This window comes from Gallus gallus, chromosome 2, assembly GCF_016699485.2.
Source record: "Gallus gallus isolate bGalGal1 chromosome 2, bGalGal1.mat.broiler.GRCg7b, whole genome shotgun sequence".
Taxonomy (NCBI): Eukaryota; Metazoa; Chordata; class Aves; order Galliformes; family Phasianidae; genus Gallus; species Gallus gallus.
Genome location: NC_052533.1, coordinates 29,005,843 through 29,028,757, shown reverse-complemented (window position 1 = coordinate 29,028,757; position 22,915 = coordinate 29,005,843). Strand labels below are relative to the sequence as shown.

Sequence of the window (22,915 nt, the reverse complement as noted above, 5' to 3'; positions counted from 1 at the left end):
ATGAAACTTTGAAATCATCACCAGCCTCAAAACAAAAGTGCTACAACATAGTCCTCCTTTTCATGCGTTACCCAATCTGAAAATTACCTGTTGCAAGTGTTTTAATTATCACTACAGAAACACTTATTCTGCAGAAACACATCTGGGCTGCTAAAGACAAAATTAGGATGTGGTGCGTGGGTAGAAAAAAATTAAAAGTTGGTAAACCACCTTTTTTAAGGTGTTCAGTATCATCAATATCTAAGGAGCTAATTTAACAAGTGAAGAAATTAAAAGGAAGTTTAAAGACTTCATATTTATATTTCTGTATAATACATCATTTTATATTTTAGAAATAGATCATAAAAACAGTGAATGTTACAAATTATTGCGTGATCTTTTACAGAATCATCAGGTTGTAAGGGAACTTAAAGCCCATCCACTTTCAGCTCTTCTGCCATGGACAGGGCTGCCACCCACTAGAGCATGTTGCCCAGAACCCCATCCAACCTGGCCTTGAACATCTCCAGGAATTGCGTATTTCATTTCAACAAAACAAGTTTCACATAGTTCTAACTGCTTTGTGCTGCATAAATCCTAATAAATAATAAAATATTCTGGATACTGAATTTTAAAGTGGCACTCTCTATGACTGACAGCGTGAACTTGTTGGTCATTTGAGCTGATGGATGAAAAGGTCCAGTAGGTCTCCAAACTCAAGGCAGAACTAACTTCTTTTAATATATAAAAACCAGAAATGACCAGTAAATTGAGATGTGTTAAGAAATTTTTTGTATCCCCTCCAGATTTACATAGGCCTACGTAATCTTGCAGTTCTGGAGACTGACCACGCTTCTGCTCAAAGATTACTTGTGAGAAATTCTCTTAAAGGCAGTACACAATTTCATCTTGTCTATTCCTCTCATTGCCAATACCATTGTTTGTGTGGCTATGTAGTAGACCACAACGAGAAACCAATCCAGGCTAAAAACAATACTTTTTTTTTTTCCTTGGGAACAGTTGAGCCTGGATCAGTTCCCAAATCTGGTTCACCCTGTGGCCAAACAAATAAATACACCTGGAATGACTGAACAGTCAATGAGAAGAGGGAGAACCAGAGATGCTTATTCTAGTCTACCGCTGAACAAGGCCTTTATCAAAATGTAATCTCCCCTTAGTGACTTCCTGACTTGCACAGTTCCGCTGTTCAGTCTCCCACTGCTGGTAGCTCTCATGCACTCCCATGCTGTCATTTCCCCATCTCCCTCCCCACACATTGACAGACACACAGCAGTGACTCCTGACACCGAACCATTTAGTACTCACTGAAGTGAATCAGAAACCTGATGAGTGCAGAAAAATAAGTTTGCAGCTGTGCAGGGAATCATGAGCACCTCCTACACTACTTGCGTTCTCAAATATAAGAGCTTTAAGGGCTTTCCAAGCTAAGAGTGACATTAAAAAAAATGATTTTTTTATTTATTTAGATACTGTAAAAACAATTCCCTAAATCTTACACCTCTGATGGCATTTTCTGAGCCTCCTTCATGTGTCAGACTTAGCAGCCCATGGACAGAAGAGCAGGCTCCCATGATGGCCTTGCTTAGCTCCCAGCCTAGAAGTGGCCATGAGTCCAAATCCACCTGTCTATCTGTCAGAGCTGCAGCCCCTCAGCCAGCACAGGGGTAAGGCCCAGTACAGCACTGAGATCCCAACATCATAATATGGGACTTAAACACTTGCTGGAATTAAAGTCATTTCCTTTAGTTGACTTGTTTCAGATCCTGATGCTATTTCCATCCTCTTCTCAAAGCAAACGTATGTATTTAGGGAAAGCTTCACAGTTTAGGTTGAAGAGGTTACATCAAGTGCAGCCAAGCTTCAGTAAAGCAAAGCAAGATGCTCTCGTTGTGCAAGTTGCCTGCTACCACAAAACAGCTTAGGGTTACAGGCAGTAAAGCAGAAGCAAAGCTGTATTTCCTGATTTTCCAGATTTACTTAGAGTGATGGCAGATTTCTCTTCAGAAAGAGCACGAGTATTTTTTCATATATTTTGTGACGACTAAAGCAACTTCTATGCAGCTCTCAGGATTAATAGATTGTAAAGATGTGCCACATAAAGACTTAGATCCCTATCATTATCTTGCATGTTCCAATGGTTAATTAGCAAGACTGAAAAAAAGCCCAATTGCTAACCTGAATTCGCCTAGTTTCATCTTCCAGCCAACAGATATCATTAAAGTTCCTCTGTAAGATTAAATATCTTATGTATCTAAAATCTTTGGCACGTGAGTAGTCATACATATTTTTTTGTTTTTACATCACATAGTCTCTCAACCTTCTGAAAAGAAAGCAGACTGAGTTCCTGATGCTTCTTTCAATACATTATGTTTTCCAGATTGTACATTATTTTTGAAAAATCTTTTTCAAAGCCCTGTTGTAAGTGTTGCTATCAGAATTAGAGCCAGCACTCTAAGAATAGCTTTGTACACTTAGTCTAAAGGGAGGTTCAAGGTAAACTTTAGCTTGACCCTGACCAGCTCTTCTTTCCACTGAAAAGGAAACTAAGACATATTCATTGCTGTTCAGTCGAAAGCTTTTCTCTATCCCCAATACCAGATTTGGCCACCACAGAAAAAGCATTACTTAGCATTCAGCTCCCATGTCATAGGGTTGGCAATAGTCTTACAAGATATTTACAGGCTCCTTCCAATGAATATTCTACAATTATTACAGTGCAACATTCCTTGCTTCTTTTATTTGATGAAAATGCTTATTTTTCAAAAGAAGCAACTTTATCGAGTGAACTCATATGACCTTAAAAACCATATTTATTACAACATAACTGATCTTAGCATTACCAGAATTAATATTTTTCTCAAAATAATTGATAAAAAATAGTGAATAATGTTAAAGTAATAATAAATTTCCACAGAAATCTCCTAGGAAAACCTTCAGAGAATGAAAATTCTTCCTATGCACAGTGCCTTCTGAGATCTGTTAGACAGTTTTTATTTCATTTAATGCTGTAATGATTTTGGATAGTGTGATTTTCAACAGATTGTCACATACCACAGAAGCCTAATTATATTCTTCAACAATTATCTTATATCAAGCAAGCTTTCTACCACCAAAAATATTAACCATTTGTTTGAAAAGTTGAAGCATTTATTTCATCAGAATCATGTTAGCTGACACGAGTTACAATACTAAATTTCATTCTCTATAGAATGCAAACTTCTTTCCTGAGGTTACTCAAAATAAAAATATGTTTAACTTTATGTACATCTATGTGTATGTAAAACATTTGCTTGGAGAAGAGAAGGCTCCAGGGAGACCTCATTGTGGCCTTCCAGTACTTGAAGGGAGCATATAAACAGGAGGCGGAACAGCTGTTTACGAAGGTGGATAGTGACAGGACAAGGGGGAATGGTTTTAAACTGGGACATGGGAGGTTTAGGTTGGATATTAGGAAGAAGTTTTTCACACAGAGAGTGGTAACACACTGGAACAGGTTGCCCAGGGAGGTTGTGGATGCCCCATCCCTGGAGGTACTCATGCCCAGGCTGGATGTGGCTCTGGACAGCCTGATCTGGTGGTTGGCGACCCTGCACATAGCAGGGGGGTTGAAACTAGATGGTGATTATGGTCCTTTTCAACCCAGTCCATTCTGTGAGAACAAAATATGTTCCTAGATTTTATAATGTTCTGAAGTCTGTTTTAGAACATTTAAAAATTTGCTTATACAATTATAATATTCTTGTATTATCTCCTGGTTCAAAGACAGTTACTGGACACTATTGTAACCTCTCACTGGATTTTAATATTAAATCAGCAGTGGTAATGCCAATTTGAAGCATTTTCTTTATTTAGTCTTCAGGACTATGAGGAAAAAGAGTTATGAAAAAGCAGAACAAAAAAAAAAAAAAGAGGGAGAAAGCTATTCCTCAAGGGGAAGAAAGAATACCTATGAAAGAAAATCAGAATTAAGACGGAAAAAAAGTGATGTAACAGCAAAAACTGGCAATATTCAGTGCCCAGCTCCTCTCTGTTCCCCCAGAGTTTATTGAGGAAATTAAAATCACTTTCAGATCGACTGCAGCAACAAGCAGCTCCTAAAAATACTGAAGACCTGGAAAAATAAGTAGTGTTGAAGAGCAGAAGGAATGAAAAAAATGATTTCCAAAATATTAAACATCAAAAATATATGATTGTGATCTTAATTCTATAGTTACAGATACAGTTAAAAAAAAAAAAAAAAAACACCTGATTTTACTTAGTTGTAGATGAGTAAGTTTTACAAATTTTGAATCTGTTCTCTTTAGTAGTGAGCCCACAATGGCATATTGTTGCAAACCAGCAAGATCCCAGGGATGCTGAGAAGCTCTCTCATCCTAATCGATGGACAGCTTTCCATAACATAACACATTCTCTTCAGCAATAGTTTGCAATAGCTAGAAAGCTGCGTGACATTTCGGATTTCCAGGTACTTGTATTATCTATTAACATCCTCTATCAATATCACTTGCCCATCTTCCCCAACAGAGATGATTCTACCTGAAGTGATTCCATGAACTACTGAAGAGTTTCTGGTTTTGTTTATAATAGAAGTGGTTTAATTTAAATATTCCAATGTTATTTTTAATTTCACAGTGAGAAGCACAGAACAAAATCCGAACGATCAGGGTGACAGGAGGCAGAATGGGTTCACCCTGAGCTTTTCTCTGGGTACAAGACAAAAACCCCGCGTTTTCATGTCCCCGTGATCTTTATCTTTACAGAAATATTTATGGACCACCAATCAATTCTAACAGGTCTTGTTTTTCTTTTAAAATATCTGGGTAAGAAACACTGTATTGAATTAACTTTAAATGATCTGTTCAGAAAAGAAGCAAGGGTTAGAATGCTTGGGAACTGAGCTGGTATTTACCTAACAGGAAAATAAATCCCCAACCACACAGCCAGGTTAATGGGAGATACATTTCAAAACATTAGGCAGTCAGAGACAAATGACTCGAAAATACATCCATGAGTAATAATTCACCACTTCGGTATTATTTAGTATTATAGAAAAACAAGTCTCGCTTCAAACAACAGTTTAGCTGTTCCGTTTAAGAGCAAATAAACATATATTTTTTTCTGTCTAACGCTTTTATACGTACAGACCAGTAGAGAACATGCAATAGCAACAGGATGTAAACATTTCCTTAATGATCTTACAATTTATAACAAGCAACGCAAACAACTAAATATCAGTATCTTCCCTGTTGGGAATTCAGCATTTACGTCCTAGCCCTACAGATTAGAAAGAGCCTAGTCCCTCAAGGTTCATAGAGTTGAGATCAATTTAACAGGTTGCAGTGTTATTGCAAGTCAATGTTGCTACACGGGAGACCTATTCATTGCACCATCATACAACCTAAGAAAATACTTATGTGCATTGGTGCTGCAAACAAATCCTATATAAAGGGATTCCTCAGATAGTATTTCAATAAAACATGCATAATTCTTTCCAGTTCCACATCAGGTCTTTCAATGGCCTTTCTGACATTTCAACTGTCATGGGAAAGCAATTCTAAATAAATATTTCCTCTACTTTTACACCACAGCACAAACCTTTTGCTAATAGAGATGCCTCAAGGACTTACAGATCCCATTGGAAAATAAAGAGAAGTATAGCACGATACACAATACTTTAAGCCTCCTACAGCATTTCAAGCTTTCTTATTCACAGAACAAACCATGCTTGAAGTGGCTAAACTCAGTTACAGAGTTGCACTGCTTTACCAGTTTGCAACTCTCTTTTTGTTTGTTTTCTTTTTGTTTGTTTGTTTTTTGAAGGTATGCTGCTCACACAGAAGAGAAGAACATCTGAATGTACATACATAAGCTTCATACATAAGCTCTTTAAACGTGGGCCAGATAAACTGTAAAACAAAAAGCAGAAATACCATTCTGCTGTAATCTATAGCCATGACACAAAATGCTGATGTTACAAAAACCTTATGGACAATTAATCTGATACAGAAGGCACACAAACTGATTTTTACACGAAGTAGCATCCCAGTATTGCACAATAGAAAGCGTGCTTTTGAATACAGTCTATACTAAATGGGAATGTTTACAGCTTCTCACCAAGAAATTACGTTAAACTGCTCTAACTACCAGCTGCAGCTGAATATGGCAACCTATTGCCTGAAGAAGCACAAGATTTTCAGAGGCAAAAAAAGCAAGAGCATAAAGGCCTCTATTTTAACAATATTCAACACATCTCCGGCAGGCTTTTATCATTTAAACCACTGCCAATCCAATTAATATCTCTGTTGGGATACTAGGGGTACTTCATCCACTACTGCAGAATCTTAGAAGTAAAATGAGTGGATGTAATAAGAAAATTCAGTAATTTTTAAACTTCTTAAAAGCTAACAATCAAGTGTTAACCACTCACACAGATGGGAGGACATTTCTATCAGTATAATCTCTTTCACTTTATTACAGTGGCTGCACTTGAAGTAGAAGTGACCATGAAGAGGTGACAAAACACAACAGAAATCACATCTTGTAATCCCCTGACTAGGAGAGAGAAGAGATACTGAAATAAGCTCATCCTGCTTGGTACACAGCATTTACCCTTAGCAGGGCACAAGACCGGAGTCCAGATAACCCTTGTCTCATTTCAAGCTTTTAACAAAGGCCACTATTCACTCTAGAAGCCCTTCATAGTCAAAAACAGGTGGGGAGAGAGAGAAGCAAGTCATCTTGTAAATGTGCTTCTATATCCATGTACTAGCCCACAGATACTAGAAAGCAGTGTTAAGACATGGGGCAACACTTCTGACTCCTGCATTGACGGAAGATGAGTATTTCTCAAAATCTTTGTCATGCAAGAGGCAGGGACTAAGGAAAAGAAAAACGTGGATTCTGTTGGTGATATTTCCCTTGAGTTTCATAACTGTGTATGCCACAGAGGTGTTTTGACATGGGTGGTGAAATAATGAAGTTTTCACAGGTAAACACTGGCAATGGGAGAAATGTTGGCCTCTTTCTTAAAACTAGTAAATAACTAAATCCAAGTGCTCTCACAGCTCCAAAAGGAGCAGATCTGCAATTCAAACTATTAAGAGGCTTGTACACAAGCTATGACGCCATGAATTTTCCCATTAGGTGCGCAGAACTCAAGCATGGCACAGTAAAGCAGTTCTCTTATAATGCAAAGACTTGAGTATCAGATTGGCCATACAAATTTTATTTTATTTTAAAAATCCTAATTACTCCTTTGCTCATCTTCCCATTGAGAAGTGAAATAATAACATTCCAACATCTCACTGTGGTTCAGGAAGAAGTCCATAAGCACATTCAAGTTCTGCGATAGCGTAGGTGTTAGCAGCATACAAGAGCTCATAGAGAAATTAAGTCCTCCATCCTCAAAATCTGCTCAGAAAAATAGTGTGCAAGTAGAGAATGGACAATATACTGAACAGAAGACTATTAAGTAGATTTTCATTAAGAGACTACAGAGCATTTTGTGTGTTGAACAAATAACAGATCCCTCTGAGAAATAATGTCAACACACAATTCACACAGTATGATACTGCATACATTTTAGGAAGACTAATTAAAATTTTCCAGGCAAACTTAATAATGGCATTTTCTGACTACTTGACTTTTCATTAAATCTCTCTAATACCTTTCATACATTGAAATTAAGCTACTAGATACAGATACGCTGAACTTGGTAGTCTCATTCTCTTTAGCAGAGCTGAGACTTCATTCCCCCTGCCGTCTGTCAGCCTCTAATGTGATTTCCCAAAGGTGCTAGAACTTCTCCAGTGAGATAACACAGTGATAAGTATTTTAAATGAAATCCTGGCTCTGTACAATGTACTGCACTGTTCATATGTGAGGACATCAGTGTAGTGCCATAGACAGTGAGCCTGTTTCCCTCCTGAATCAGAAAGTAAATTCAGTGATGAGGATACACATATATAATGTATAAAAAGCATTCTACCTCTTAAAATCTGTACAAAAACTGAGAGACATGCTGCATAGCTAATAACTCCCAGAAAAGGAGAGAATATCAATTTAGAAAAATGAAAATTAGAACAGATGTATACAGTAGATGCATGTTTCACATACATCTGCAAATAAGAAAGCATGAAGACTCAATCTGTAGCAAAAGTTAAAAAGCAATGCAAAGTCACTTCAGTTATACACTATGCAAGCCTCCTGACAAGGTCTTTTAAAAAATCTGAAGTTCTCAAAAGAGCTAACAAAACACGCAACAATTTTTCATTGAAAGTAGGCAACTCACTGTGTTCTTCATGCTGCTGCTCAGTGTTTCAGCTGTTTCCTAACCAACCACTTTCCATCAGCAGGAGGGATAAACCATGATCACTAGCTCTGAAATTATTTCAAAATATTTCCACTTTCCAAAAGAATGCTCTAAATATGGCCAATGGAACAGAAATGATAGATTCAGCAAGAAATCTGTGAATTTAGAAAATTCCTATCCTGTGGTACCTGCTATATGAGATCAGTATGCTTTGCTTTGTCTTCCCCTTTCAGGCCAATCCGTGGCTTAATTTTCCACAGATGCTTTTGTGTGTCAAAGATACTTAACTTGTTTTCACACTGAACTAATTAAAACAAGGAAGACTGAATAAGATACACACTGAAGCAATATCAAAATTGTTGGTGGAACTCAGTTGGGATGTCGGGTAACTGAGGATAGTGAAAGTCTGGGAAGAGTAGACTCTAAGGACTAGATTTAAAGACATTTAGGCATCCAATTTCTACTGAAATGTTTCTAAAGTGCCTAGATGCCTTTACAAGTAACCTTGTTACATTGAATGCTTCCCTTTTATTGGATTTAGAAAGACAGCAGACATGAATGCAACATTTATAAATGTTTTCATAGCAATGAGATTACTGGAAAGTTTACTTTTTTTTTTTTTTTTTTTTTTTTTGGCTATGGGCTTCTATATGCCATCTACTGCAAGAAAAGATACATTAGAAAGACATCAAATCAAATCGAATGGAGTATCTTGGAACTTGAACTGCAAACCGTAAAGGAAAGTATAAAATAATTTCTTACTAGTCACTAGAATACAGATAAAATAAAGAAATGCCTCTATACTGCACACCCCATGATGATTTGTATGGATAATTCACTGCATGTACTGAATCACACTATAACAAAAAAAGCATGAAACCCAGCTGTTTTACTCAACGTAAGAGCAATTACTGCCATGTTTCAACTCTACAGACAACAATTCTACAACAAACCTCAATGAATTGTATTTCTATGAGATAGGGCATCTAGCACATAAACAGAGCTTACTGTTACAGCATTTTCCCTGATGCTTTTATAAGCTGTTTGTACAAAAGCAAAGCAGTTATAAAATAAGCCACCTGTAAAGGGTTATTTTACCAACAGTACTAGAAATAGATACATGGAGTGTGGGTGAATGAAGTGTGAACCATATGCAACATTGCACAGATCTGAACTGGGGACTCTCGTTCCTCAAAAGGGCTCAAGTCAATGCATGTTCCATAGGCAGCGTTCTTTCTTAGAAGTTTGAGCACTGGCTATAGGTACTAATAGTTCACTACCTACTGCAGATTCACCTGCAGTAGCTCATTTTCCAGGCATGAGATGAAGCACATTCAGAAACTCGTTAGACAGCCATAAAGGAACAAGCTCTGCAGTGAACACCCGGTGTGGGCAAATACAGCTTTAGAGCTAAAAACAACAGAATGCCATCTGCATTCTTTCTTTAAAGAGAGCAGTTGTGCAAATAATAATGTAATCACTAAACACAAGTATTAAAAATTAAAACACTTTAAAACGCTTATTCATGTCCAGATGTGATTATTCAATTTCTTTATAAGCCTTACAAAAATATTTAGAAAGCACTGGCTTAAAATTCAGCTGATAAGATACTCCCCCAAAAATAGCCTTTTCCACCTGCATAGCCTTTATCTTGTTTTATAAGATAGTCACATCTTATGAACTGTAGCTGACATACTAGTCACTTGCCAAATACATTTCATCAACACAAAGTTCTATATATCCTAATACAGGACGGTGTACAGGACTGCAGGAGTGAGGTATAAACAAAAGAAAGAAGAAGACTGACCTGGTTGTGTTGTGGAGCTCATTGCTGTTGATGGAATGATAACTTGCTGATGGTGTAAATTCAAAGTGGGAGATGTTGTTGAGATTTTGAGGTTCTGTCTGAAATGGGGTGAGTCTGTAGAAAGTAAAGAAAAAAAAACAGTCTATATTTGACCTATACATTAACAACATGGTATTTTAAGAGATGTCAACCACAATTACACAGAATATCCAAAATCCTTATCAAGACTAAATGTTCTTTCTGTCATGTCAATTTTTGCTCTGAATTCAAAAGCAAAGGACCACTGAAAACACAACTAAAGCTAAAAATCCTTAAGCTTCAGGGCAGACTTGATAAATTTCTATGACAGTCTTTTTATAGCCACAAAACAATGTGAGAAAGTAAAGGCTGAACCCATCATTTATCTTTCCAGTAAGATCAGGGAATTATAAGAACCGTTTGAAAGAGTTCAAAAGACTTGAGGAAGAGGAAAAGGGGTCATATCCTTACAGCTAAGCAGTGGCTAATTCATAGTTTTACTGCAGACTTTTGCAGTCAGCCTTGAAATGTGAACGTGCAGAAGCAGAGCCGTATTCAAAAGCCTTTCTGTAAGATCCGCTGCTTCCTTTATCTCTAATATTTACATAGTTTAGAATAGAACTTGCTGAAATAATTAGCATAGTTTAATGGATCTCCCACTACTAGCTAATGACATCTCTGACACTACCAAGATAGTTCCTAATAGCGTGGGCTGATCAAGAGTAGGGCAAGGAAGTTTTTGCAATTTCGCTGAATCTTTTCACAGTCCTATTGCACTCCCAGCTCAATGCAGAAGCATTAATAATATTCCTCTAATATTCCCATCTGCTGAAAGTTTTAAGCTGCAAAGAGGAGGCTTTCAGGAAATGAAAATATATTTTCATTCAAGCAGGATATAAACAGCATAATGGGAAAGAAGAGAAGGTTGTAGTGCATTACGACGACTGCAACTACCCTATTCATCCACAGTTCCTGAAGTACTTAAGTAGCCAAAGATATTCTTAGTGCTGAATATTTTAGCAGCTTTTGTCACTTTTTTAAACCACCAACTGCACATTTAGTTTCAAGCCGAGTTCAGCCAAATTTCAGCTAGTGAATTATATTTTAACCAATTACAATCATTTAAGTATAGCATAACTACCATTTGAGAAAGGGAAAGTCACACTTAGACATGTAACTTCTGCTTTTATATCCACTAAAGTAGCCTGCTCAAACAGGCATGCTATTTGGACACAGTCAATATTCCAGCAGACAGCATCTGGAGAGCTAAGATTCATGATACTTCATGTAAATCCTGAGTACTTTTCTTTGTTTACCTTGTGCATCAAGACTTTTGAAACATCAGATGTAACCACTATTAAACTGAACAGACTCTACTGCTAATCTAATTCAAAAGCTCCATTTGTGCATATCTTTATGCTGACTGAGGCAAGCAGTTACTTCCCCATCTAGCTCCAGGAAATGTCAATGAGTACAAGTGTATAATTCAGGCTAGTGGAGTTTTAAGATTATTATTTAATTTCATAAAGTTCATTATTAACTTAGCAGCTCCAAAGATAATGAAGAACATTTTCCAGGAATCCAACATATATTTATTCAGTATCCAGCCTCAGTTGCTGACTCTTTGGTATCTCATAGAAGGTAAAGTAATGGATATTAACACTTAACTATGACCTTTAATAGAATGCATTTTCAGTAGAGATTTAAACTAAACATAACAGAAAAGTCTGAACATTACAATTTGACAGTACTCTAATGAAAACACTTTTATGATCACCAAAGCTAAAACTATTATTTCTTTTGACTTCAATTCACATAGATCTTTTCATCTTATATTTTGAACTAGTACTACCAGAGAATAAGCTGTCAGCTCAGACAGTATTCTCAAACAGCTAAGCTTCCACTTCACGTAAACAAATCTTCATTTTTTTCCCTTCAGTAAAAATGATTGCATATAATTTTTGATACCTATGAGAGGTGGTATGCTTGGCACGTTCCTTTAAGTGCAAATAGCGATGCTCCACATTCCATCAACACAATAGCAGTACCCATCCCAAACTACTGCGTTAGGGACACCTGTTTTGCTAAAACTCTATAGAGTTAGGGAAGAGTTAAACAAGCTAGACATACACAAACCCACATGAGCTGATGGTTGAGATGCTCTGATAAGTGCCAATGGAGAAAGCTAATGTCAATTCAAGACCACTCTCAGACTACCTTGAAAAGTCTTGGCAACAAAGAAAGTTCATGAAGACCATAAGCAAATGCTTCTCCTGTCTTAACATAGGGCAATGAGGAGAACATGGAGAGCTACTGACTAGTCATCCTCACTTCTATTCCTGGGAAGATGATGCAGTAAATAATCTTGGAAGTTTATGATGGGAAGTAGTCAAAATGTATTTAAGAAAGAGAATCATGCTTGGCTAGCCTGATGGCCAGCTGATTTGTTGAGAGTAGTGGACATGATTTATCTTGAGATTAGCAAGGCTTTCAGCACCATCTCCTGTGACATGCTCAGAAGAACTGGTGAAATACAGACAGGTAAGCAGGCTGCAAGGTAGGCTGAAAACTGGCTGAGATGCTAGGTTCAAAGGGTTGTGATCTGCTGCCCAAAGTCCAGCATTCACTCTGGTGAAGTACACCAGGAGAGGATACTAGTGTCCAGCTTAAGGCTTCGTACTGCCAGTGTCACATGGAAATACTAGAGTGAGGAAATACTGATAATACTGAAGACACTGGAATATCATAGAATCATAGAATGGCCTGGGTTGAAAAGGACCACAATGATCAACGAGTTTCAACTTCCCCGCTGTGTGCAGGGTCACCAACCACCAGACCAGGCTGCCCAGAGCCACATCCAGCCTGGCCTTGAATGCATCCAGGGATGGGGCATCTACAACCTCCCTGGGCAACCTGTTCCAGTGCGTCACCACCCTCTGTGTGAAAAACTTCTTCCTAATATCCAACGTAAACCTCCCCTGTCCCAGTTTAAAACGATTCCCTCTTGTCCTATTCACTATCCACCCTTGTAAACAGCTGCTCCCCTTCCTGTTTATACGCTCCCTTCAAGTACTGGAAGGCCACAGTGAGGTCTCCCTGGAGCCTTCTATGTCCTTCTCATAAGGAGAGGCAGAGAGAGACAGCACTGTTTAGAAAGGAGAAGATAAAACTCAGGGAGAGCCTACCAATGTGCACGAATGCCTGATGGACAAAGGAGTAAAGGCAGAGCCAAGCTTTTTTCAGTGATATGATGTGACAGAAGAAGAGATACTGTGCACAAACTGAAGCATGGCAAATTCCATCTAAACATCAGAAAACACTTTTTCCACTGTTAGTGAGGCCAAGCACCTCATTAGCAGGCTGCCAAGAGTCTGTGGAGTCTCTATCCTTGGAGAGATTCAAAGTCTGATTGTAAACCATGTGGGGCAACCTGCTCTATCTGACTCAGCCTTAAGGAGGGTGTTCGACTGACTGTCTCCAGAGGTCCATTCCAGAGTCCATCCTCAGCTATTCTGAAACTTCATGATGTGGGAGCTAAGGATTTTTCCCTTTCAAGATCACCACAGAGAGCATCGGAACTGAATATTCATTGAAGTTAAACCTCTTGAGAATAACTCCCATGTAATAAAACATTCCATTGGGATCCCCATAAAAAGATTTCTGTTAACTAATTTTATGAATTCAACTGCACTGGTAGTCTCATATTTTATGAAGTGATGTTGGCATCCTGCCTGATATTCTATTTCCATATATTTCTTGGAAATGCAAAACTTTCATTAAGCCAAGTGCTATTGCTCAGGTTCAGTTTTAACAACTCCTTACAACTGTGATGCAAGACTTGTATTATCAGACTTCACATTTAGAACCATGAAAAATTCCACATCATCATATACAGAATTACGCCACAACACAGACACTCTCTTTGAAATGCTCTTCTACTGATAAGCTGACATGCTTCATTTCTTTCCTTTAACTAAGGAAATGTCATACTATAAATTATACACTATGAATTGCAGTGCCACACGTTAGTACTGAATCAAAGGAAAAAAAGAGAATAGCACTGGCCACAGTAGATTAAAATTTTATGTGTAAAATATAAAATCATGAAGACACGAAGATAAAGCAAGTGATTCCAGGGCTCATTATATATTATCTCCAACCTTAAGGCAATCCACTTTAACTGGACAATAACTCATCTCTTACTTGTTAGCCAAGTTAACACAGAATCATCTAGGTTGGAAAAGATTTTCGACACCAAGTCCCATCTTCAACTTGGCCTACCAAGTCCCATTACTAAATCATGTCCCTTAGTGTCACAACTTCGCCATAGCCCAGTATATGGCAAATTATCTTCTACCTTCCAGTGTATCACTGGAGGTGATGCCACGCATCAGTGACTTGTGTTTGTGATCCTGAGTGAGCAAAACTCAGGAATAATGATGCTACTCCTTGTGTTTCAAAAGAAATTCAGTGGTCCATGTACTCCAAGGATTGATGCAGCTTCGAAAATGTTACAGAAAAACAGCGTGAAACAGAATTTAGATTTTCGTGCCCAGTGGCCACTAGGAAGTTTATGTTTCCCATTACCATAGATAGAACAATTTCAAAAAGAAAAAGTATATCAATTAATGCCATTCCTTTTAACTGTCATCTTTCACTCTGCTATCCTGAGACTGTATTCACAGACTACTTTTCTTTTCCCCTATCTTGTGCTTCTCAAAACTCCTTTGAGAACTGGGTTTCTGAAATAGGATATGGTGAACACAAATTAACAGGATTCAAACGAAATAGATATTTCTACTTCCATTTCCCTCTTACCTAAGATGAATGTTTCATGTGCACTTCTGAAATGATTCCATAGGCACATAGTTTTCAAAACTACTTCCCAGGGGTGTCTTCAGGATCTTTCTCTTCCAAGAGAGTTCTCCATAAAAATTCAAATTATGCCTATTTGTAAAGGCTTTTAGAAAGTCATTACGTAGGGATTTTGTAAATAAAAAATATAGAATGCTGCACTTCATTAAGTTATGAACAGTTTCCCTGATAATGTATCTAGTTGATTCTGTGCTGAATATACTGTTTTAAAATAGCTCTCTGTTACTTTCTGACAAAATTTTTGTCTCTTATTGCTGTAGGTCATTTGCCTCAAGGAAAGGAATTGTAGTAACTTCTCACAACAGCTTGTGTGTTGAAACTAAGCATCTACAACAGCTGTGAGAATAAGTACAAATGCTGTTGTCCATTGAGCAGTTGAGTAAAATGCATGATTAAAAAAAAACTGAAAGTTAAAAAAAAATAAACAATAAAATAACAACAACAACTGATCACTACAGGGCACAATGGTTAGGAAAAAAAAAGACCTCTTTCAAAGAACTTGTCAAAAAAGCTTGAATGAGTATTTCTAGTACATATAATGAAAATTAGATGTTAAAAAATAATGACCAAGCTACAGATCTTATTCAAAAATACTGCATTACAGTATTACGACTGGAAGATAAATTACAGTGGACATATACTAAATTGACCAATGTAAGCTAACTCCAAAGTAGCAACATCCAACCCTTTTAACTTTACGTGAACCATTTGAGTTTGATTAAAAGTGAGCTGGCATATGGAAAAGCAGAAAAATAGGACCACACATGTTTAGAATTCACACCAACATCTTAACACAAAAAAGATACCACTTCAAAAAAAGCAAATCAGTTATTAATAGCTATAAGCTTCTTTATTGCATTCTTACCACATTTGGTTTACAAATATAAGAATAAGGTAGACTAAAACCATGGCGTAATGCAGCATAACACTCTTGGGCAGTAACCTTTATATGAGAAACAATGCAGATTTCCTAGCAGCATATCAAAGTCTACTACAAGAGATACTGGGGGTATATAACTGCATTCAGAGGGAATTTAGGGATTCCATAGACCAACAAAGCCTGCAGTATCCTATGCTCAGTTCAGAATTAAGTATTTTACAAAAAGGTAGTCTGGTACCTTATTCTTAGTTTGGTATCCACTTACTTAACTTTTGAAGTCAATAGCAATTTTGCACTACATATAACACCAAACCTGTCAATAAAGAACTACCCCATCAGCAAGTTCTGGGCTGCTGCACTATTTTAGTTCCCCACTAAAGTCGTTTTTTATTCAACCAAGCAGAAAAATATTTTTTTATGGAGCCTGTTAGTAATCCCCAGACGTACTACCACATAGCTAGTTTTAAATCACAAACACAGAATGGCACTGGGTGACAGGAGATGCACCCTGTTGTGCAACTAGGATGATGTAGTCCATTCATTCCCTCCCCCCCCCAGGACCATATTGGCTGAGTGTTGGTGTGTCACAATATACCAGTGGCACACCTGCAAAGTCACCAACCCCTCCTCCTACACATTTAAGTTGGGCTGCCTCTGCTGGATGCAGAGCCAAGAAATTTACATTATTTCTTTTGAAAAGTTACATCACCGTGCTTGTCCAGTCACTCATACACAACGTCACAGTTTCATACCTCGCATACTGTGAGCATACTATTTATGTAACTGTACACAGGACTGTCTCAGAATTGTCTCAGACTGCTAAGACAACAAATCCTTCTCTCTGAAGCCCTCTCAAGCAAAATAGCCATCTAGCCATTTGGTCAGTCTCTTAAGCATTCACCATCTACTACACAAATGAAGAAAATAAGATTTCTGAACAACAGGATATGATGATGCCTCCCATCAGAAAAGACTCTTAGGCTTCAATCATCAGGATTAAATGATGTGCTTCCAAGCAGCTGCTTGAATTTCTGCAGTGCCAATTATTATTTCCCAGTGAAACTGGCAGGAAATACAATCTATCTGAAAACATCTTTTTTGTCAGCTTTGTCAGACTTTTGAACTGGTCCACCATGCAGCTGCAGAAATGTTTCTGCTGCAGGTTAGGCTGTCCTGCCTCCCTCCTCCACACTGCTCCCTCGGCCCCTTCACTGGGAAGCTAAGCACTGGCATAAGGTCACCTGGATAGGATGTGCAGTCTCCATCTTTGGAGGTATTCAAAACCCACTTGGACATGGTCCTAACCAGTTTATTCCAGTTGAGCACGCTTTCTGCTCTGGCACTGAATCACAGACCATCTCTGGTAGGGAATTCTAGAGCTGGTATGGTCTACTGCGCCAAATACTAGGGTGTGGAGAAACATGAGATAGACATAGCTAAAGCAAAGCATTCATCCTTTATACACCTATATTCTTTTTTTTCCATAAAGCCGTATAAATTAAGCTACTGCAAGAAATTATAGAACATTGAATATCAGAAGAAAATCTAAAATTCTAAATTTCTTTTATCCTGCTCCTCTTCTCCAGCACTACCAGGACCAATTATCCAGATAGAACTGAGGCACCTAATAGAGGAATGCTTTGTATCAGACAGTAAGAAGATTTTAAATTTGCCTTTGAAAAACTTTTAAGTAGAGTTCTGTAGAGCAGAGGCAGATCTTAATGAGAGCAGAAGTACAGAGACTTGCACAAGGAGTATGAGCTCCACACTGCTTATTTACACTACTGTGCTTCAGGGAGAATTTGATGCAGGACTTCAATAATCAATAATTTACTACCAATCATCATCAATAATTTATTCACACAATGATTCAAAAAAAAAAATCTTCAAAAATACATGAGATTTAAATTTGATTTTTAACTATGGAAATTATTAATTATTGGTTACAGTAGAATATAGGAAGGAAAGAAGGAAGATCATGGCCTGTTTAGTCTATGTTTGCATGCACGCAAAATAAACCATAAGCTTCCTCTTCTAGTTAACTAGGATAAATTAAAAAGAAAAACGTAATGAATTTCACAGAGCTAAAGGAAAAAGAATTCTGTAGAGGTTGTGTAACAAAAATATGAACCTTTCACTAAAACTGATGCTTTAAAAACATTTATATCGAATGTCCTTCAGTGGTTGATTTCTTTACAAAAGAGTTTTGCTTTTTTTCACAAAACAAATTTATGATTAAATGTTCAGTTCCAAGAAAAATGTTTAAAAATTGTATCTAGTGACAAGCTACAAGTAAATCTCTGGAAAACAAATTCTGTATCCGTTTCCTTTTGCATGTAGTTGCATGCATTAAAAAATTTAGCTTCTTTCCTAGTGGCTCAGTTTCCCTTCTTGTCACAATTACAACTACAACATGAATTTTAGTTTGAAAGATTTCACATGCACAGTCATTTAAGTTTCAGCTATGTGGACTTGCTCAATCAGCATTAGAACTTGATTTTGAATTGCAGATTTAATATACTCGAGGGCTCAAGAAAAATCACACCTGAAACCAAAGAGTCTCATAAAGACTTATTCAAACAAGAGCAACCCTGTCTGCATGAAAACAGTTTGAATTAAAAATGGAAGCTTTGGCAAACACATCAGTAGGTACACTGTAAAACACTACTGCTGTCATTAATTTAAATAACAAATAGATAAAGAAAAATCCTAAACAAGTTTTTCTAACATTAAAAGCTTGGGTTTTTTTTATTTCCTATTCAGTCATGAAGAGCAGCCTGAATATCCATAGAACAGACTACATTTCCTGACAAACATACTAAATTCAGGTATTTGCCCTCAGCTTTTGAATTTTTTTATTAACTTTATTCTTTTTAATCTTTTAGGAATTAACAGGTGGGGGATGTCAAGCAGTCAAACAAATAATTCATTTTATGCTTCAGTGAGATTGTACTCCACTTGCTGTTGCATCTAAGTGAGAAAAAATAGCTAAAGGAAAAGTAATCATCTTATTAAAAATAATAATGACTATTCCCTATCTTAACTGGTAGGTGACATAGAACTTATCCAAATTTATTACGTGTCTATTTTTGTTGTTGTTGTTACTCGCAAGCATTAGATAATGCAATGATTTTAAATATTGCTGCACAACCTCAAAAGGCCAAAAGCATCTGAAAGTGAAGAGATATGTCATATGTCAAAAAAAGGATTCTCAGTTTGCAGAAGCAATTCTAAATCAAAGCATCACCTGTCAAACTAATGTAAACAAAGCTAATGTCAAACAAAATAGGACATTCCTTAAGCCTTTGGGACTCAAATGAAAGTGCGCAGACATCGAGGCAGGAAGGGGATACAATAGGTGGTAGAGAGGGAAACACAGCCTGGTTTCTAGCACATTTTGGGATGGACAAAACAAGGCAAAGCACTTTTCTTATGCAACATTTACAGATATGGGATGTTCCATTTGTAAGAAAAAGAAATCCAAAACTGCAGTCACAAACTGTCATTCCTAACACATATACTGCTCCATTCTGAACCAACTGGAATTAAGATAGAAACCACAGATGCAATGTCTGTGAGCGTGCCAGAAAGGAAGAGGCTTTTAGGGGATTACAAGATATTCAATACAGAATTTAACAGTCCAGTTTTCAGAAAACTCAGCTTTTAAATTGATATGAACATAAATTTTTACTATCCTCCTCACTATAAAAAAAATTACATCTATATCCAAATGAACAATCGCTCGCCCTTTAGGTATAAGTCACTTGGTCACTGCATTTCTATAGAAAGGGAGAAGTTAATGAAACTGCTCACAGACTCTTTTTCTACAACAGGCAGGAAGTACAAGAAAAAAAAATAATTAAAATCGTAGCACTATATTTGGATCTAGTGCCAACCTCTTGCAGCAAGTAACACCAGATGCACAAACAGGAATAGTTTTTATGTTCTTGGTCTGGCAAAGGCTCAACAACCTGTCCACAGCCCATGGCAGCTCATCCAGTGGCAGATTTCCGGCTGCAGCCTCCTGACAGCAGGCACTTCTCTCACCTACCACACTGCAGATACAGATAGAAATGAGTTTCAAGAGAAGTTTCATCATTACGTTCAAGGATACTATGCATACGACACAGGGGACTTAAAGAGCAAATAAGCATCACATTGAAATATTTTTCAGTATATCTGTCTGTTTTTTTCAACTTGAGATTTTTTTCTTTATTTAAATAACATGGTAATAAAACCCTTCCTAACCCATGGGCAACCTCCTATTCAGAATGGTCTGAACAAGGTTACAGTAAATTAAAATCTAACACAGATATGAAAGCAGAATGGCAAAAATTGTCCTACCTAAAGGAAAACGCCTGATCTAATTACTCATAAAGCAGTGCAAATTAAATAGACACGGAAACGTTAAGTAAAGTTACATACATTAATACTGAAGGAGTTCCTTACTTGACATCAGCTATACTTTAATGGCAATATAAAATCTGAGCTTAAAACTGGTAATTATAGAACAGCATTGTCCCACGGCTGGAAGAAGCTGCTTTCCTCATGAATGCAAACATCCCTAACCATAAACCTGTGGCTAAAGCTCCTGTGTAAAACCGGATGAGGTCTCTCGACAAATGACTTCAGTGACGTCATCTCCTCTTGGAAGCCGCTCGCATTCCAAGGGAGCCAAATGGAAGGTCACGTCAGGCTCTGAAAACAACAACCAGGCCAGAGTGGCATAGAACTTCTTTTCACGGATCTCTGGCCTAAGGACTGAGCAAAACCAAGAGGCGCTACACAGGATTTGAGACTACAGATGTTTCTGATTAACATAGCAATCAGAACATTGAAGAAAATATATGACCTAGTCAACTGACTGAAAATAAAACTAAAAGAAAATGAGTAACGTTCTATTTACCCACAGAAATACACTTATTGGAGTGATCAGCTATTTCAGTGCTAGTCAATGACCTGCTTTCCCAGTAAAAGGTAGAACTCTTTTCATGGACTGGATACTACTTTGGACAAATAATTTCAGTTCATATTTACTGTGTCTCTAATTTGAAAAAGCTAAAAGGAAGATGAGTTGATGCTTCTGCTAAAAAATTAAAGTTGTTATATATGGTGTGAAGTTCAACATTGGTGAATGAGCTACTGGTAGGAAATTGAGAGAAACCTTATCCGTGAGTTACAGCACTTCTAACCGTATCACAAAGAACTCCATAAACAACAATAGGGCAAGCACACAATTGAACCTATGCTGCCAGAGGTCAACAGCATACACACTTTTCAGGTCTAAAGAATAGGTCTGCAGATGCTTCAGTCATCCACGTATTTTATTACTACAGTAATAGTATTTCTGCCATTTGATCACCTTACAAAGTTAGTTTTGTGGGTATTCTTCCCCTCCTTTTTCCTTCTCCTCCTCCCTAGGGAGGTAGAAGAGATCACTGGCAAAGCTTTCTAAGGCTGATAAACACCATTTTCAACATCACTTTTTTTTTTTTTTTTTCCATCCTCCCTCCTTCCTTCTCCCTTTTTGTATAAGCAGGAAGAAATTCCATTTCCCAGAGGCAGGTAGAGAGCTCTGCAGAGAAAGAGTAAGAATAATTCCGAAGCTCAGAAACAGAGCAGGAAACAGAAGAGGGCATGGAAGAGGTTATAAGACTTCACTAAGCTGCCAGAAAACATCCTGAATGACAGTTCTGAGTTCTATCCCAAGATTTCCCTTCAGCTAAAATAGTCAATTGTGATAAAGGGACAAGGAAAAAAAGCAGCAAGTGAAAATATAGCAGTATTCACAAAATGCAGAATTTTCCTCCAGAAACAAACGGAAGCATCAGCAGTGGAGAAAAACAAGGGGGAAAAAAGAAGGTGCAAGGCAACTCATGTAATAGGCGAGTCACAAAACCCACAGTTTTGTGTATCTTTTTGATGTTTAAACAGATTGAGACAAAAAAAAAAATCTCCATTTTGGCAAGAGTAATGCATTCTCAGGGGAAATGGAAAATATATGTTTTAATTGAAGTCTGATCCTGCTAAAATTTACAGTGATGGTCCAATGTGCTACTACTTCGATTTCCCTGTCTTGAGCTCATGGACCATGAAAAAAAAGTAGCATCTACTGTCTTTGTTAATGTTTTACGTTGTTTTTTTTTTTTTTTTTTTCTTCTTGCTTAGACAAAATAAAAAATCTTCATATGCAGGCAAGATAACCAATAGGCCACCAAGACTTGGGAAAACATTCATTGCCTTTGCATTTTCTTCCTACTCTCGTGACCAACTGCAGCAGGGAAAAGTAACAGATACTGATAAAGAAAATAAAAAGGCTTTTTCATGATGCACTCCACACAGCAAGAGAATAAACTAAGAGGAACAAAATTAAAGGGCATTTTCCAGTGGTGCAGTAACTTTTCCAAGGAGTATCTGCTTCCACTATCTGTGAGAAAAACACCTCTTTTCTCAGGCAGGAGAGACTTCAGTTACCTATGTTTAGGCATGGAACTCATAATTAAACATGGGCACCTGCCAAAGAAAATGCATTACAGACTACAGCAGCTTTGATGAAAAATATGCACTATTACTGTTTCCCTGCCACAGCAAAACCTCAGTTAAGAGAGAGAGAGAAGCTTTTAAAGCTACAACTCCGCTTTCTGAAAATGAGATGTCAGTCCCATAATAAACACAGTATAGAGTTGTAGAATTTATTTCACCAATGGAAATATTGTTTCCACTACTATAGTTTAGGAAATTAGAGCAGGAAATAAACCATTTCATTTGATTGTATTAGAATGCATATTTTTAAACCACACTGTTCAGAGTACATTTTACACCTTATCCTACATCAAATCACAGTACAGTAATACATGCATCCCCTCTGAATGTGAAAGAGAAAAAAACTGACAGCAACTCCACATTTTTCAGAACTCACCAAATTTTCCATTCTAGATCACTTTTTATGCAAAAGTGATTCTAATCCTCACTCCAACAGCTGTGTTTAAATATGCATTAATGGATGCATAGCTGTCTACATCCT

At 37.3% G+C, this 22,915-nt stretch overlaps 1 protein-coding gene across 3 annotated transcripts in view; it reads right to left on the bottom strand.

Annotated features, from left to right (window-relative positions):
- Nucleotides 1-22,915, bottom strand: part of HDAC9 (histone deacetylase 9) — a 450,242-nt gene that overhangs the window by 404,949 nt on the left and 22,378 nt on the right. For 2 of the 3 annotated variants that reach the window (XM_040681503.2, XM_015281425.4), the window contains exon 2: nt 10,119-10,232. In XM_040681503.2, coding sequence (XP_040537437.1) covers nt 10,119-10,140 — 22 coding nt within the window. In that variant the 5' untranslated portion in view covers nt 10,141-10,232. Of the gene's footprint in view, nt 1-10,118; nt 10,233-19,862; nt 19,947-20,316; nt 20,506-22,915 lie in introns of those variants that run through there. The other variant, XM_040681502.1, reaches the window with a different exon arrangement.